The following is a 16,589-nucleotide window of genomic DNA, read 5'->3' as shown; positions in this document are numbered from 1 at the left end:
TGAAAGGACATGCCCCTTCAGAAGTTAACGATGGTACTGGGTCCACCGTTACTGGTCTTACAGTAAATAGAAGAAAAACACCTCCCATACAACGGCCATTGCGCCTTCTCTGGTAGCAGTTTTCACAGGCCTTTAAGGTCTAGCACTTGCTGGGCAGCTGCTGGGGAGCTAGTGCAAATTAGCCTCAAGGAGTTTCGGGCAGGAAAAGGTAACCTTCTAAAAGGTAATTTTCTTAACTATTTATTCAACATCCATCTTCACAATTGAATTGGAATTTTAATACATTTTAAAAATAGAGGCTGAATTATTTTTTCCCTGCTGGTCTCAAACCTGAGATAGCAAAATTAATATTTTAATCTGTACTCCAGTTTTCCTTATAGGACTGCCAGAGCCTTCCACAGTGAAAATTGCTTTTGGGGCCTTGTCACAGAAGGGACATGGTAACGTTAAGTTTCTACAAGCCCCACTTTTAAATACCTTAAACTCTACTGTGGGGGTTACAAACCCTTCATAGGGGGTGACATTCATTTTTAAAAGGGAGGTTTTCTCCTGTCAAAAAGGGTTATTTTGACAGGCAGGACTGTAGGTTCGAACTACAGCAGCAAGGCTACATTGGTTGACGAGAGGCCATGTTTTCCTTGTCACAACAGTGGATGGCACAATAAGTGCTGCAGTCGACATGTCACATTAACTTTCCATGGCATAGATGCAGTTTCTCCACCATATACTATTGCCTTATAGGAGAGTTAAATTTGACAATTAGGGATTAGCCAATTTCTACACTCATAGGGTTCACAGCACATACACTGGGCACTGGACAGCAGTGCCCCAATGTGTGGATTCTAAAAACCAGAAATAAACATAAAATGCAGCAAAAAATGGGGTGACTATGCAAAAAGGGGCATTTTCTCACAAAACAAGTAACCAGGGCATGTATAGCTTTGAAACTCCTTTCGGGAATAATGCTGGATTCACTGCTAAATGAACATCTTTTGGGAGCCTACCCATTATTATATCTAGGTTTAGCTTTGCTAGTAAGAAAACGAATCAGTGAAGTATAGTCCAGCTATTTGTATGACACATTGACTTTAATGTCTATATATACAACATGGTAAAACAAACTTATTAATGATGTCCTATCTTGCACTTTGAACTGTTTGTAATACAAGTCATTTTGCTCTATTATTACCAATTCTGTAAATGACCATTTTCAGGTCATTTTGTTACAAATTACAATTTCTTTTAATGACCATTGTCAGGTCCCTTGATGCAGTTCAAACCAAGGTTGTAAAGGGCTCTTCTGCAGCTTAAGACTCCAGTCAAACAAGCTGTCCAGAGACATGGATGTAGTGACTAGAAGTACTCTCCACCCATCATCAAAACATTTGTTTACCAAAGATTGGATTAGGTCTGTGTAAGAAATTGGCTTTTTAGTTCAGAGGGGTAGAAGCACCACTCAAACAATAAACACAATTCTTGTCGTGTCAACAACAAAAGTCACTAAAACCCGTGCTAAGCCGCCCTCTGGTAGCTTGGCTTACCTTAGAGGCAATGTGCACAGTATTTACGTTGCACACAAACAGCAATAAAGGGAACCCGACACATCAAACAAGAAAAATCCCAAACCAATTTAGAAAAATAGAGTCAATTTTCATAAATAAAACACCAAAATGACAAAAATCCAATGAGTAGAATCAGAGATATTTTTTTAAAGCAATAGGTGAATATATATCACCAAGAAGCACAAAGTGTCACTCGCCTGATCACGCTACACCAGGGGAAAGTCACAAGTTCAGGCGGAACGTGATGGAGTGCAGGTCGGATTAAGGGAACAAGTTAGTCCTGTTGAAGCGTTGCCTTCTCAAAGTCAGCGTGAAGGGTTCCATTTGTGTTAGCGAAGGCTGTGAGGAGGAGGCTGTCGGCACGAAGACCTGACCCTGCTGGAGCTTCACGGGCTGTCGATTCTCAGCTTGAAGAGGTCACTTTGCTGTTGCAGGGAGCCCAACACTTCTCTATCATCACCTATTCTTCAGGTGGAGGTCTCACTGGTGCCAGCTAAGGGTCCAGGACCTGGAGGGAACCTCTTGGTGTTCAGGGCTTACTCTGGCACAGGCCAGCAGCAGCGCTTGGGCAGGTCTGGTTGGTGCTGATCAGCTGGGCAGTTACAAGGAGGCCTCTGAAAGCTTGTTGTGTCCCTCAAGCTTACAGAGGATGTCAGCCAACTGATCCTTAGAGTCACTCTGGGTAGCCTGGGTTTAAGGCAAGCAGGTGTGATCCTTCTTCAGTCAGCGGGGCAGTCCTTCTTCCTCAGACAGCAGGGCTGTCCTTCTTCTGAGTCTTCCACAGGCCCAAGAGTGTTCTGATGAAAGGTGCTGAGGGTCCCAGTTTTATACGTAGTGTCAGTTTTGTGTGGGGGAACTACCTGGTCAACCCCAAGATTGGTTCTGTTCCCTTCTTCCCCTTCCCCTGGTCCTGTATAGGGTGACAAGGGCAAGGGCAGGCCTGTATCAGGTTCCTTTATATGTGAGGCAGGAAGGACACTTTGGAATGTAATCAGGGCAGGGTAAATCTCCTCCCCAGCATTCCTGTCAGGAAGATCCTCTCCCCTCACAAATTTGGCTTCCGTTTTCTCAATGCAAGCAATACACAACCCAAAACAGCAAAGTCATTCACAGGTATGTGTCCCAGGACACTGGCAAGAAGGCAGTGTTGGTTTGGGCAGAAAAAAAATTGCATTTTTAAAATTGCAACCTAAAATACGACTTCACCATTGAAAATCATTTTAAATTACAATTCATTTGAGTGTAAACGTCATTTCTCTAAGTGTTGCCAAATAGAAGTTATCACTTATTAGGTGTAATAAGGCAAACCAATATTAGTCTGAGGGAGAAATAGCCTTGTGATAGGAGTTTTTCCACTATAAGGACATGTAAAACTTAATGTCCTGCTTTTTAGATAACATGCACCCTGCCCTGTAACGCTTTAGGACCTACCTTAGGGGTGACCTATACGTTTTAAAAAGGAAGGTTTATGGTTGGGCAAAGGTTTATTTTGCCAGGTCCAAATGGCAGTTTAAAACTGCCCTACCGGTTGCAGTGGCAGGCATGAGACATGTTTTACAGTGCTACATTAGTGGGTGGCACAATAAGTGCTGCAGCCCACCATTAGCATTTAATTTTTTAATTTACAGACCCTGGTTGGCCATAGGTAGCCCACTTACTAGGTCCTTACAAGTACTTTAAAATGTGCCAATCAGGTTTAGGATAATTTTACCATGTTTGGGGGGTTCAAGCACTTTGCCACTGGTTAGTGGCATTTGTACAAAACATCGAGGCCCTCATTTATGAAAAGTGGCGCATCGCTGCGAGAAAACAGCAATGCGTCACTTTTCATTGCGCCCTCCTTGCGACACCAATGATGCATCATATTTACAGTATGACGCATCATGTCGCAAGGAGTTACAGATACATCAGTATTTCTGACGTATCTGTAGGCGCAAAAATGACGCATTGCTGGAGTGTGTCACAAAAGTGATGCAACTACGGCAATGGGTCATTTACAAATGGGCAAGTCCCATGTTAAATGAGCCTGGGTCAGTTTTACGTCTGCCATGAGGTAGGTGTAAGATATTGACACATTTGCCTCCTAGAAGTGGCGCAGGGAAATCTCATAGATTTCACTGCGTCACTTCTACGACCCTTTCTTGCGTCGGAACTCCCCCTTGCATATATTATACCAGGCGCAGCTATAATGTGGCGCAGGGGTTTACAATGTGGCGCATCTACCTATATGCGTTACTTTGTAAATATGGTGCAACAAGGCGCATTTCTTACGCCGCTGCTGTGTCACAAAACGTGACGCACCGTTGGCGCAAGGGCTCATAAATAAGCAAGCCCTCAAGTTGTAAATGACACTCATCTCGATTTGAATGTTTCCTCCTCCACTGACATCTCCGTATTAGCTTCGATCCTAAATAATATTCAGTCTTGGATAGCCGCTCATCACCTCAATTTCAATTGCTACAAAATTCTAATCATAGGTATTTCTACCCAATTTTCAAGATTGGTTGTACTAAGCAAATCTTCTTGTCTGCATCCTAGCCATGATTTAGAGCTCCAAATCTATCACATACATTCTCAAACACCAACCTAATCTTCAAAAACATACAAACACATGACCAGAAATGCCAATCGCTAACTCCTATTAATCTGTGGGATTCAAGCTTTCCTAGTGGAACATGAACTAAAAGAAGTTTAAGATTTAGTCCTATCCAAATGTAAAATATCAAAATTCCAGCGTCTTTGGCATTCCTAAAATTCACCTGCAACCCATATTTGGCTTAAATTGTTTCTACCACACTACCCATGAACAGCTGGCTCCCCTTTGATGACGCATCTACCAATAAACTGGCCTGTTTAGTATACAAACTCCCACAGTTTGATCACTGCCACCATCTAACAAGAAGCTTGATATCTCAGAAGGCTCCTGTCAACTTTACAGTTCTGACTCAAGTTGAGACCCTTACTTTTAACAGGAACATGCTCTGTATCCTTTTTTGGCTTTTCTCCCAAAGTTTTGAACATTTATTTCTTATACAATTCACACATTTTCATCTTTAACTTCCTTCAAACAACAGCGAAAACATGTGCTTCCCAGTCATCTATTTCTGTCTTCATCTCTCTAGAGTCTTGCTATATTTCTGAAACTGGAACTTAGCATTTAACAATATTCTATACATCCTTGATGGAAGACCATCTCTATCCTCTGAGTTTAGGTCTCCCTAAACAATGCTGTTACTTATTCTCCTTTCTTGCTTATTGTGCCCTAACTTCTTCTTCATCTTCTAGTTTCTGCTGTCATTTTTAATCTCTCCTTTTTCACGTACATAGCTTAAGTCAATATTGTACATAAATGTATACAGAAAATGGGCAGTACTGTATATATAAGGATGGATTTGCCACACCTCGCTTGATCATGTGAACTTTATTCTTGTACTTTGAGGTTCTAGATCCTTATTTTGCATTAATCATGTAATCACTTATGATTCTTGATGCCCTGCACAGTGTTCAATGTAAAACGTTCTTTGGATTTGTACACGCTACACACAACTACTTAATAAATAAAGTAAATGTAACAAAGAATTTCTTGTTTGGCTTACTTTTTGTCACAAGCAAGAATGCATCGTCATCATGTATTGCATGATTGACAGTGTCATGTCATCATTAGTAGTTCTAGCACTGTGTTCGTTAAATAATATAATTCCTGTGGCAAAGATTTTTTTTAAATGCCATTTCTAAACACGTGTGTTGTCTGATTTGTATGTATGCTAATGCTTTGCCAAGAAGGTTATGTAGATAAATCATTAACCGATGCTGATCAGGCGTGAAAAAGTGGCATGATATATTTTTTTAAAGGAATTATGCGTGAAAAAGACTATTGCGGAACAACATATGTGAGTAAACGTGTGAGCAGTCCGTTCAAATCTAACGTGCTACCTATTTCAACCACACTTTTAGCACTCTCCGGCCCCGGACTTGTGCAAACAACAGAACTGTGCATTAAATCAACACTGACCTACCTAAGAAGACTGAAGGAAGTGACCACTGACAATGGAAATGTGAACGTATTGACACTTATGAGACTCATCATGCTGGACACCTCGAACAACCTTTTTCTCAGAATTCCTTTAGATGGTAAGTAAAGTACATTTTTAAATAATCAAATGCTATGTATTGTTTTTGATAACCAAAGCACTGAGTAGGTTCCTTTTTAAGCAAAGTGTTAAAAGGCGTGCCTAAAGGATTGGCAGGCGTGAATAAAGGAATAGGGTATTTATAGTGGAAAGCATACTGTAGCTTGCAATACAGTGTGTGTTTTTGTAACTTAAAAGGGGAATGAAAAGTAGGGCAGAGAAGGTATTTTGTTGTGCAAACCCACAGTTAAGCCTCATGTAGGCCTTGATTCTGATGGGGTGGGAAAACACAGATCCTTGTGCAAACCTAAATTTGAACATGGATTGTAATTCAGCGTTTTGCAGAAAGCACTGCGCCTCTGGAATAATCCAGATTTTCCCCATTCCGCATGTCATACCTCATTTATCCTAAGAGTAACTATCCAGTGCACCCGGCAAATGCTCCACTGGCAAGGTTAGGAATGTGTACTAGGTTCAGTAATAACCACCTTTATTTTAACCCACTCGGAAAAAGGCCTTTGAGTTGCGTCTTGAAAAACAATCTATTTCAATAGGAAAACGTTCTATTGACTGAAGGTGATCAGCAACATGTTATATTTATGAATTGTGATTTGTCTGAGAATGATCTTCAATGCAATTATGTGTATATAATTTCTTGTAAGAGATTATTTTGCTAAAAGTGTAAAAAGTGTAAAAAAGTGACAGACTAAAGTTATGTTGAGAACTCATCCCACTGTAGTTGTAGCTAGAAAATAGGAACTAATAAGAATGTTATAACCCACCTCTGTATGTAAATGGGGCAATGAGGGAATGAAAGAGACAGAACAGAACCACCAATGAATCCATCCTGAAATGAAGGGGTATCAATAACTGTCATAAAATATATGTTTGCATTGCAGTCATGCTAGTTTCCCTGCAGATGCAGTTATTAACGATGTTGCCAGATGTGACGCGCGCCTCATGCGCTATATGAAGTTGCGTTGATCATGATATCTGAAGGCGATAAGGAATTCTTCTTACTTTCGTCGAAGCCCCATTCATTTATGATTCATGTAAAAGGCATCTTGGTCCTGAGTGGTGGGTTGAGAATTTCAACTGAACCAATTAAGTGCAGAAGGCTTAACGGGGAAAAAAACGTTTTCACAGCAGGTATGAAGGAAAGATTAGATTCTATATGGAAGAAATGGGGAAGAATATTCCAGAACTTGAGGTGCCATAAGAAAATGTGCGGTCTCCACCTCTGCCTTCCTGATCTTATGGACAACCAGCAGAACGTCTGATAAAGAACGTGGTATGCACCAGAGATAAATGTGTCTTTCTATTTAGTTTATCCTTAAAATTAATTCCTGAATTCCTTCTTTCTTATGAGTTTGAATGTCAAGAATGATTAAAGCATTTCTGTTATCTTCAAGTATGAGTTACAGATAACCCATTACAATAAGTCATTTTTCTAGGATTTTACAGCAATATTGTCAGTGACGGCTCCGCTAAGGCGGAGGAGCATTGCCCCACTGTGCAAAAAGTAAAAAGAAAATGACAATAACGTATTGTTATTGTCATTTTATTTGTCCTATTGAGTCAGTGGCCTGTGTGTAGTGTTGGGCAGGGCTGGGCAGCGCAGGGGGAGAAGTGGTTTGCACTCCCAAAGTGTGCATGAACTGTATGGCTGGCCCTCTTGGGCCGACCAAACAGTTCATGCACACTTTGCATGTTCCTACCAGGCTGCATAACACAGCCTGGTCAGGAACATGCACAGCCTTCCTGTTCGAGTCTGAGCGCCGACCAATCACAACACTGATTGGCTTAGGGGAGCCGGTGTGCCGGGTAATTCCTGCTCCTGACCTGACTGAGGGGAAGAAGGAAGAGGACGCAGGGGAGGCGGCGGCCGGCCGTTATAAGGTAAGTCTTTTTTTAAATTAATTAATCCCCTTGCGTCACCAACCCCGTCCAGTAGCAGCTGCTACTGAATATTGTTCACACACATACTTTCTTATCAATATACCTGGATGTATTTTATGCTTCTCTGCAATCCTCTGAAATTACATAGGGCCTGATTACGAGTTTCTGCGGTCCTGGACTGGGCGGCACGCCACCGCTTTGTGCCAGGACCGCCGAAACTCAGCGCCGCCCGCCCGATTATAAGTAATTGTGTGGTCTTGCGGGCAGGCGGCCACTTTACTATAAAAATGATTGGAAATCCTTAATCTGAGATGGCCTAACATTTCCTCCACCAGAAGTGTCTCTGTCTCCCAGGAAAACCAATTCCCTATTTAAGTGAGGTCTCCTCCCCTCGTGCAGGATCCAAATTGGTTCTCCCTCCTGCTGGAGATGGTTCCCAACTGTCTAGGAGGGCTCTCGGAATGAATAGGAGGAGCCCAATTTGGCATTTCCAAGTAAAAAGAGCTAGTATAAAGTCTGCCCTTAGTTATGCCACCTGTTCCTGCCTCCTCCTAGAAAACAAATACCTGCTATGTGGTCAGTGGTTGATACCTCCTCTGCCATCGTGGGTCCAGAGGCCAGGCTGTTGGTCCCTGGTAGGCAGATGATTCTTAACTCCAGCCAGGAATCTATATTGGCCTCTGGAGGTGTTATGAGTGTTGAATTGGTTTTAAGTCACTTCTGGCTAGAGCAGCCCAAACTATATTTTTACACAGTTACTTCTCGATTAATTCATTGAAATGTGTTAAAAAAATCTGATTTCAGCATTACATTAGATGTGGAGAGGCCTGCCTATAGAACATCTGGCATAAACCTTCACAGTGAAAATAGCTTTAAAGCCTTCACTCACTGTGAAAGCATATATGTCGAATATATAGGGGCCTACTTACAAACAGCATTTTGTTCTTACGTTTCATTGTACTACAGTAGTACTACTCATGCATTACACAATGCAATTTACAAACCTATTTACAGAGACCACTGCCTCTCCGATTTATCCTATGCAGACATCTCTGCCATGAGTGCAGAGATCTTCACATACATAGGTCTACGTTTTAGTGGTAAATGTGTCAGGGGCAGGCGAGATTGGCTGGAAAAGGGGAATTCTTACATTTAAATGGAAGGTGTTTTGGGAGGGGTAGGGAGTGGTTTAGAGAGGGACACACAAATAAAACATACTCACCCACAAACATTAAGTCCATTGAACTTCTAAAGTTTCAACAGCTAAAATGGCCCCAAAGCAGTTGTAAACATACACCAGCCCCCTTGTAGTAAGTCCAGCAATACATATGGCCACTCACAGATACTGAAACACACTTCCAGAACAAACAAAGAGAGGCAGGGATTTAAAATAACACCCCATTGGAAATAATATTTAAATAAATACATTTATTTTGATTTTTTAAAACAAATGCATACATTTTGTTTATTATTAAATATATATCTGTATATATATGGATATAGGGACACTCCTAGGAGTAGCTGTGCGCGCTATAAATTACAATAACATAACATATATATAATTAATACATAATTATAACATTACAATTATAAGTTGTTTTTATATCAAAATTACAATAAACTTTAAAACTTTGGTTAAATAATTGCTAGTATTTCAATTAAATATATATATACATCTATGAACGAGAACCTGTTACACAGAACTGGTTAGGCTCACTCAAGTGCTTTATCAAATGTAACTCGTGAAAGGCCTGTAAGAAGAGCAAAAATTGGAGTAGTTACAACACTAAGCATGGAAGGGCCAAGAAAATTACCAGACATATGACATGCACCAGCGACTTTGTCGTATATGTGCTGAAGTGCCCTTGTGGCCTCAGGTATATTGGAAACAATAAGGGCCCGATTCCAATCTCTGTCGGAAGGGCTGCGAACGCGATCTGGCCGGAAAAAGTACGAGCTGAACGCGTGTTTACAGGCGACCCTTACAGTTGTACGAGCAAGCCAGTACGATGCGGGAAACGCGAAATCACCGCCCGAATTGTTTATGTCTCCGAACCGGTCCGTACGTTTCGTCCGTAAGCAAACCGCGCCGTGCAATGGAGGCGATTTCCAACAGAGTAAGAACGATGTACAAATCGGACGGCCGGATCGCGTTGTAGCGTCCGACATGTAAGAGCTCTGGGAAGCGGACCTTAGGGGGCTGTAGGGGGCCCCCCTTCACCAGTAGCCGTACGAGTCGGTCACAGGTGGGGACTCAAGGGTACCCCCTACACATGCATGTATGGTGCGGAGGGCACTGACGCGTCCCCACAACAGGGGGTGCCCTTTACCGCAACCTACATTTTTGTCAATGGCAGCCTTTGTACGCGTCATACAACAGGCTCCTATTGACTTCAATGGGACTCCGAGCGAGCCGTGTCCATCAGCGTTTGTTCGCATCGTACTCGGGCGCTCAGAGCCCCGGGGTACGAGTCGATTGGTAAACCCTCCGGATCCGAGTCGGACTGAGGCCCTAAGTTGCAACATAAAACCAGGATTCTCCAACACTTATGAGCTGTAGCTAAGCAAGACTTTATTTATCTCATAGCCAGGCATTAAAAAAAAAAAACATGACTGCAACAGCAGCTTGGTGCAGTTTTATGGTATAGATAAGGTTGTAGTACACCCAAGGCGAGGTGACAGGGAGAAACAGTTTCACATCATGGAATCAAGATAAATAATTGATCTCAATACAAAAATTCCCAATGGACTTAATAGTGGAGAGATATTGGCCACGCATAAAGGATGTTAACACACCTAGGGCCACCACTGTGTCGCTTTCTTTCAGTCTGATTTTAACTTTTAGTTGGTCACTTATTGTTCACTTCTTCAATTCTAACAGGGGGTCCAATTTCGAGCATTTTTCCTTATCTTGAGGCCAATGGGTCCTAATGTCCCAGACACTGGTCAATGCAATGGTGTGTTCTACACATTACTAGCAATGTATACATTGACAGAGAACACCTTTCTTTTCCCCCCATCATGGATTAGGATAGTGGAGGGAAAATAGGTATGAAGGATACAGTCTCAATATTTTGTATAAATTCAAATTTTGCAATTTATAGGCTTGACTCATAAAATACTCCCCTTAACAATAAGTATTTTTTCGTTTTTCACTTTGCACATATATGTGTTACGCCTCACTTACTGGATGGTCGCCATAATGGATAGGTATTGTGAAATTATTGAAATATATCCTCGGCTGAAGGATATCAATTACTGTATGATGTTAATGACTCACATATAACGGGATCATGATAATGTTTACATATGAATTGTAAATGTTACCAACTAGGGTCTTCTTACGATGGAGGATACTAAAATTCTAATACTATATTTTGCCCCTTTTTTTGCTCATTGATTGGATGAGCATAACATGGATTTATGTGGGGGTTTGAATGGGGTAACTTTATTTAATCTACACCACTATTGTATGATTTTGAGTAATTTATGTCCAACGTGGTTTGTACTAGGACAATGGGTTTAAATACCAATATTTTATTGTCTCAACATGTAGCAGAATAATTACTGACATGTGGCGTGTTAAATGAACATAAGCAAGTTAGTTTATAGACAATTTGATCCAATGTTTCGCAAGTTCTAGCCGAGGAACAATATACCTGATGTAATTGCACAGTCCTCATTCTATTGCTATTATTGCGGTTACGGTATATGCGAAAGACTCAGTATTAGTAGATATCGGGCAATATTAAAATGTGATTATAAGTAGTACATGCATTGTTTGGTTATTCTACACCAGCAATCATTTTTTATAAATTTCTGAATCAAAAGCTTTATTGATATTGAATTTCTTTTCGGTCGTATCGAAACTTGAATGAGTTGGATTTCTCACTTTGGTGATGCAACCCCTTCAATTGGAAGTATAATATTAAAAATTGCTTGAATTTTGTCTGTAAACTTGTAATTTTAGAAATTCAATTTTAATGTGATTGAAATATGTATAGTATTTTCTCACTATCCATGAATTGTAAATGCGTATTTTTAGAGGCGATTGGACACATTACTTTCACTTGAAAAAGGCTTTTGCCAAAACGCGTTGTCTTTGTGCACACTAAAGTATTGTGCTGTCTTGAGGTGTGCAGCATTGTTTTTCCTGGATTTCCTGGAATTGCTTGTGAAGTATATATAGACAGCAGCTGCCGCCGTCACTGGAACCGGCACCGTAGGATGATGAAACGGCCTGGTGCAGCAAACATCACAAATAATATATATATATAACTATCAGTACATTTTAGTACATAGTAGATTTTAAAAAAGTAGATGGGATTCTTTTAATGTATTCTTTAGCGATAGTAAATAATTATATTTCATATAATGAATTATTTAAAACACATGTAATGTGCTGTGACATTTTGTTTTTGTAATTCTAGATTTAATATAATATATACAATTATTTATGTTAATATTTTGTAATAAAATATATAGATCTCTAATTTTTTGTTAACAAACTTCAATACATTTCTCTATACTTAACCATAAAGAGAACACTGCTACAGTGGCAGAGAAGTCCACTTCTGTGTGAAAAGCTATGAGTTGTAAAATTACTCTTAAATCCTATTCTAGGATGTTTCACTGGGATGAAGACATGTAAGTCTTAACCTAGAGCTAACTTTATGCTAAGAAATTGTGAATAGCAAACGAAAAGTGTACAAGTTACTCATATGTGCAATGGTAGATTTACATGTAAATTTACCTTTGTGAACAGTCTCCATAATATACCACTTTTTTTTATATATTAGGTATCCTCTCCTCTGGTTTTGCAGGGAACACTTTATGGGTGACATTATTATATAAGGGATCCGTACAAGGCAAAGGCACTTTTCATTTCTGTGTGTCACTCCAGTGGCTTTAAACTGCAGCCCAGTCTGAGCACTACAGTGCTCCAGGCAGCCAAACGTTTCGTCTTATATGTAGGTAGTTTAAATATACACTGCAGCCCACATATGAATTGTAACTTCCAAGGACTAGTACCATTTCTGTGTGATCTAACATGGCCTTATAAGAAAGTTAAATTAATAGATGAAACTACTTTTAACAGTACCATTTTGGGTCCAGAGCAGACACTCTGGCACATCTACACTGTAGCACAGAACAAAAGTGTCACAGTGAACAGCGAAAAATCAGGGGTGACCATGTAGAAACAACTGATTTTAGTCAGTTAGCTACAAGCATACACCAGAATGGATCATTACAAAATGTCACGTAGTAATAACTAATAAAGCAGCACAAAATTAAAATGGCAGAAGTAATATGTATATGTCCATTCACAGTAACTAGATCGTTTTTTTAGTGCAGATGGAGTCAGTCAATTACAGCCATACTCAAGGTAGAAGATAAAGTGACACTGGAACTGAACAAATTTCGGCTCATGTTTAAAGGGTTCTGAAGGATAGGTTTGCCCTGACACGTGGTGAACAAAAATCCAATCTCTGGGCACACTTCATGGAAGAATAGCGTTTGCGTACTTTCCAGTGGCGGCTGCTGCAAAACGAAGGTGGAGAGGTGGGGGTAGGTGGGGACGGACAAGTAATTTAGGGTAAAATAATAATTTTTAAAACGTACCTGTCGCAACCACTGCCTCCGACACCGATGGCTGCCTCGGTGCTTCTCTCCCAGCAGTTACTGGTAAAGCACACGCTCTCCACCTAATCCAGATGCTGCTCTCATTCTAGGAGAGCAGCACCAGGATTGGTCTGAGTGGTCTGGTCTGCCGCTCAGACAGTGCCTGGGAGCCTGCGGCTTTTTTCCAACCCGACTGTGCAACTCAACTGGGTTAGAGAAATAAAAGTACATATTTCTGTAGCCTGGCCTAAGACAGTTCGCCAAACTGACATGCACACTTTTTAGTGCTCACCACACCTCCCTGTCATGGCCCAGCCCGGCCCCACCCTGCACACGTATGCCTAAGCCAGAGCCAATCACAGAAAAATAAAATGATATGATTAGCACTTTATTTTTCAATGACTGACTCTGACAAGTGGGGCAATGCTCCTCCGCAATTACGGAGGAGCCGTCCCTGGGTTTCCTTTTTGAAGGAAGGTTGGGGCATATCATCGAGGAACAGCGTTAAATATCGCTGAGTGGGCTTAGCGCGGATTTGCTTAATGCCGGCTATCGCCGGATTTGATCACGAAACATCGCGTTATTTACAACGCATATCTCCACGGCGATATTAAATCCGGCGATAGCGGCGAAATCCGCAAACATCGCTGGAAATCCAGCGCAACAACGGAAGCGATAAGGTATTCCTTGCAAATAGGAAGATGTGGATTCAGCCATAGAATCCACCTCCCATCATATGTATAGCTAAGTCTGCTTTTTTGCAGACGTTTGCTTTCGGCGATATCCGCGGATAGCGCGGATTTTAACATCGGTATTGATGTCCTGGGCCAGCTTGTTGATAGGGAGAAGTGCTGTTAGCCATGATTCCCGTGTTGTGTTTGAAGGAAACGCCCACTTTGCTTCTCATTAGAGATGCAAAGCGAGGCGTCGGTAAAAAGGCAGCTAACATGCGCTAATGCATGTTAGCACTGCCTTGTAAATAGGGCGAAAACATTATCTCCGCTTTTTTGGATTTTAAAGCCAAAAAAGCGGAGATAAGGCCCTTGATAATATGCCTCATTTTTTCTTGAAGAAGGATGCATATAACTTCATACATATGCTTGTGTATACTACATAAAAATATGCCTCTACAGACAAATCCATACATTTAATATTATGCAGGAGAATCTGTTTAAAATTCGTGTTAATTGTTTTATGGAGCTAACTGTAAAAACAGATGCTTACTTTTTTTCTAATGTTAATTCTTGTTGCAATGTTCTCTGAGGTTACTGAGAGCAAAGATAAACGCAATTGTGCAGGCCCGTCCAGTATTAACACAACGGTTCTTTGGCATCAATGACATAATGGCATTTTTCTATTGTATTTTCAGAAAGTGAACTTGTATTGAAAATCCAGAAATACTTTGATGCATGGCAAGCACTTTTACTGAAGCCTGACATCTTCTTCAAAATTTCATGGATGTACAACAAGTATGAAAAGTCAGCGTAAGTATTAAAAGGGTTCAAAGAGAAGGCAAGTTGGAAATTCAAAAACAATGACGTAAATAGATCACCATCAATACTTGCATACACAGCGCATAGACTTGGGAACATGCATTTATTGGTATTTGTAGTAATTCCGTATGAGAAGCAAAAGGGCACATAGGTCTTTCTCTTTTTCACAGGAGGGGACAGAAATATGCTGGGCATCAAAATAAAATCTGTCCTTATTAGTGAATCAGATAGCTGGTTGGTGGCCCACATTTGCAAACACAGGTCACTTTTGAACTTGTAAAGATACCCTGCATGGGTGTTTTGGAAGGAATGGGAGGAGACAGCATTAATTTGTACAAGCTGCAGCCAATATTTATAGAATTATCAGGGAAATCAACAGTAAAAATTGATCCACCAGACCATAAAACAGGGCCACAAACAGCCAGAAAAACGGCCGACCCACAAACTGAGCTGCCAGACCAGCCTTTCTGGCACTGCAAGATTGCGCTATCAGCCAGTCAGTCCTGAGAGAACATCATTCTGCTGCTTTGGCATTATGTTATAGTGCAGTTGCGTAACAAAACTTAACAGGGCCTACCTGCAAAGTACATGCAGGGGGGCCCCCACACTCCAGACACCGTCCGGAGCTCTCAGGCCTGGGACCTGCCAGTACCGGAGGGCGGCCCCAGAGCTCTGGGGCCCTCCGCGGACCACGAGGGCTGCACGAGCTTTTGTTATGGCACTAATAAGGCACCATAATATTTGCCAACTCATTTCAATAGAACATCACTTTCTGCTTCTCTGGCACATTCAGGATCATCTTCGGTAAAATTATTAGCAATGAATTTCCACACAAGGGTAGTTCACTGCTGGGGGATGAGGGTGAGCTATACAGAACTGAGGAGAAGATGCAACTTTGCTGTTTTTTACTATTGTAGATATCCATCGGTTGTGTCCTCAGTGGAAATTTACTTTATTGTCTCACCCAGTGTCTTTGTTTGTGGCCCCCTTGAATCATTATCTGTGACATACAGCTGCTTGAAGTACACAGGGTAAATAGAGGATAAGGAAGATAGTGGGGAAAGCAATGACATTTAATTTTATTGTTGTAGGTTTATACATTACCTGACTATGCACTGAGATGGCCTTTGGTGATGTGGAATTAAAAACAACAGAAAGCACAAACCAAATCACCCACTGCACCTGGAACATCATTTAGTCAACAATTTAGCACTTGAGATACAGTGCAAAAATTAGGAATTTTCAGAAGAAAACTTAAAAGTTCATATGTGTGTGTGCATTTGTAGCACTTAATGCAAAAATGATGCATGCTTCATCGCAGTCAGCTTGTACTCAGAATCGGCAGTGGCCCTATGGAGTGTAGAAGACTGACCTCTCCTTGGCTCCTTCAGTTAGGGCAATCTGAAAAGCACCCTGAAGTCAGATCGAAGGTACTCAGGAACTGGGCAGCCCCTAATATTTCAATTAAGCTCATCTGCCCAGGGGATAGGGTGAGCATCAGTCTTGGTGAGTGAGTTGAGCCCTCTGTAATCCACACAAAACAGGAGTTATGGGGTAGCCCCCGGTGGGGCAGCTTTTGTTACCAGCACCACAGCGCTGGAGCAGCGGCTTCTGGAGGGCTCAATCACCCCAACTCTAACATCTTAGAGACTTCTTCCTTGATGCTGGCTTTCACTTTGTCAGACAGCCTGTATATTTTGTTTATGATGGGGAGGGCTGTTTCCTGTGTTCATGTCATGGGTTTTACAGATGTGAAAGTCAAGGAGCGGGGTTAAACAGGGAGGAGAACTGCCCCAACAAGTGGCGAGAGTCCTCCTGCTGTTCTGAAGTCAGGGTACCGAATAGGTTTACATCTTCCACTGACCCATCCTTCTCTTTTGAGA

The 16,589-nt window shown here is 41.3% G+C and overlaps 1 protein-coding gene across 1 annotated transcript in view; it reads left to right on the top strand.

Moving 5' to 3' along the window:
* The window catches only part of CYP19A1 (cytochrome P450 family 19 subfamily A member 1), a 209,783-nt gene that overhangs the window by 94,563 nt on the left and 98,631 nt on the right, over window positions 1-16,589 (top strand). Inside the window, exons 5-6 of the mRNA XM_085646336.1 lie at window positions 5,517-5,693; window positions 14,583-14,697. Of these exons, the coding sequence (XP_085502462.1) occupies window positions 5,517-5,693; window positions 14,583-14,697 (292 nt within the window). The remainder of the gene's footprint in view (window positions 1-5,516; window positions 5,694-14,582; window positions 14,698-16,589) is intronic.

The sequence above is a fragment of the Triturus cristatus genome, chromosome 3_1 (genome assembly GCF_964204655.1).
Source record: "Triturus cristatus chromosome 3_1, aTriCri1.1, whole genome shotgun sequence".
Taxonomy (NCBI): Eukaryota; Metazoa; Chordata; class Amphibia; order Caudata; family Salamandridae; genus Triturus; species Triturus cristatus.
The sequence above is the reverse complement of the archived record's forward strand: the minus strand, read 5'-3'. Positions and strand labels throughout refer to the sequence as shown.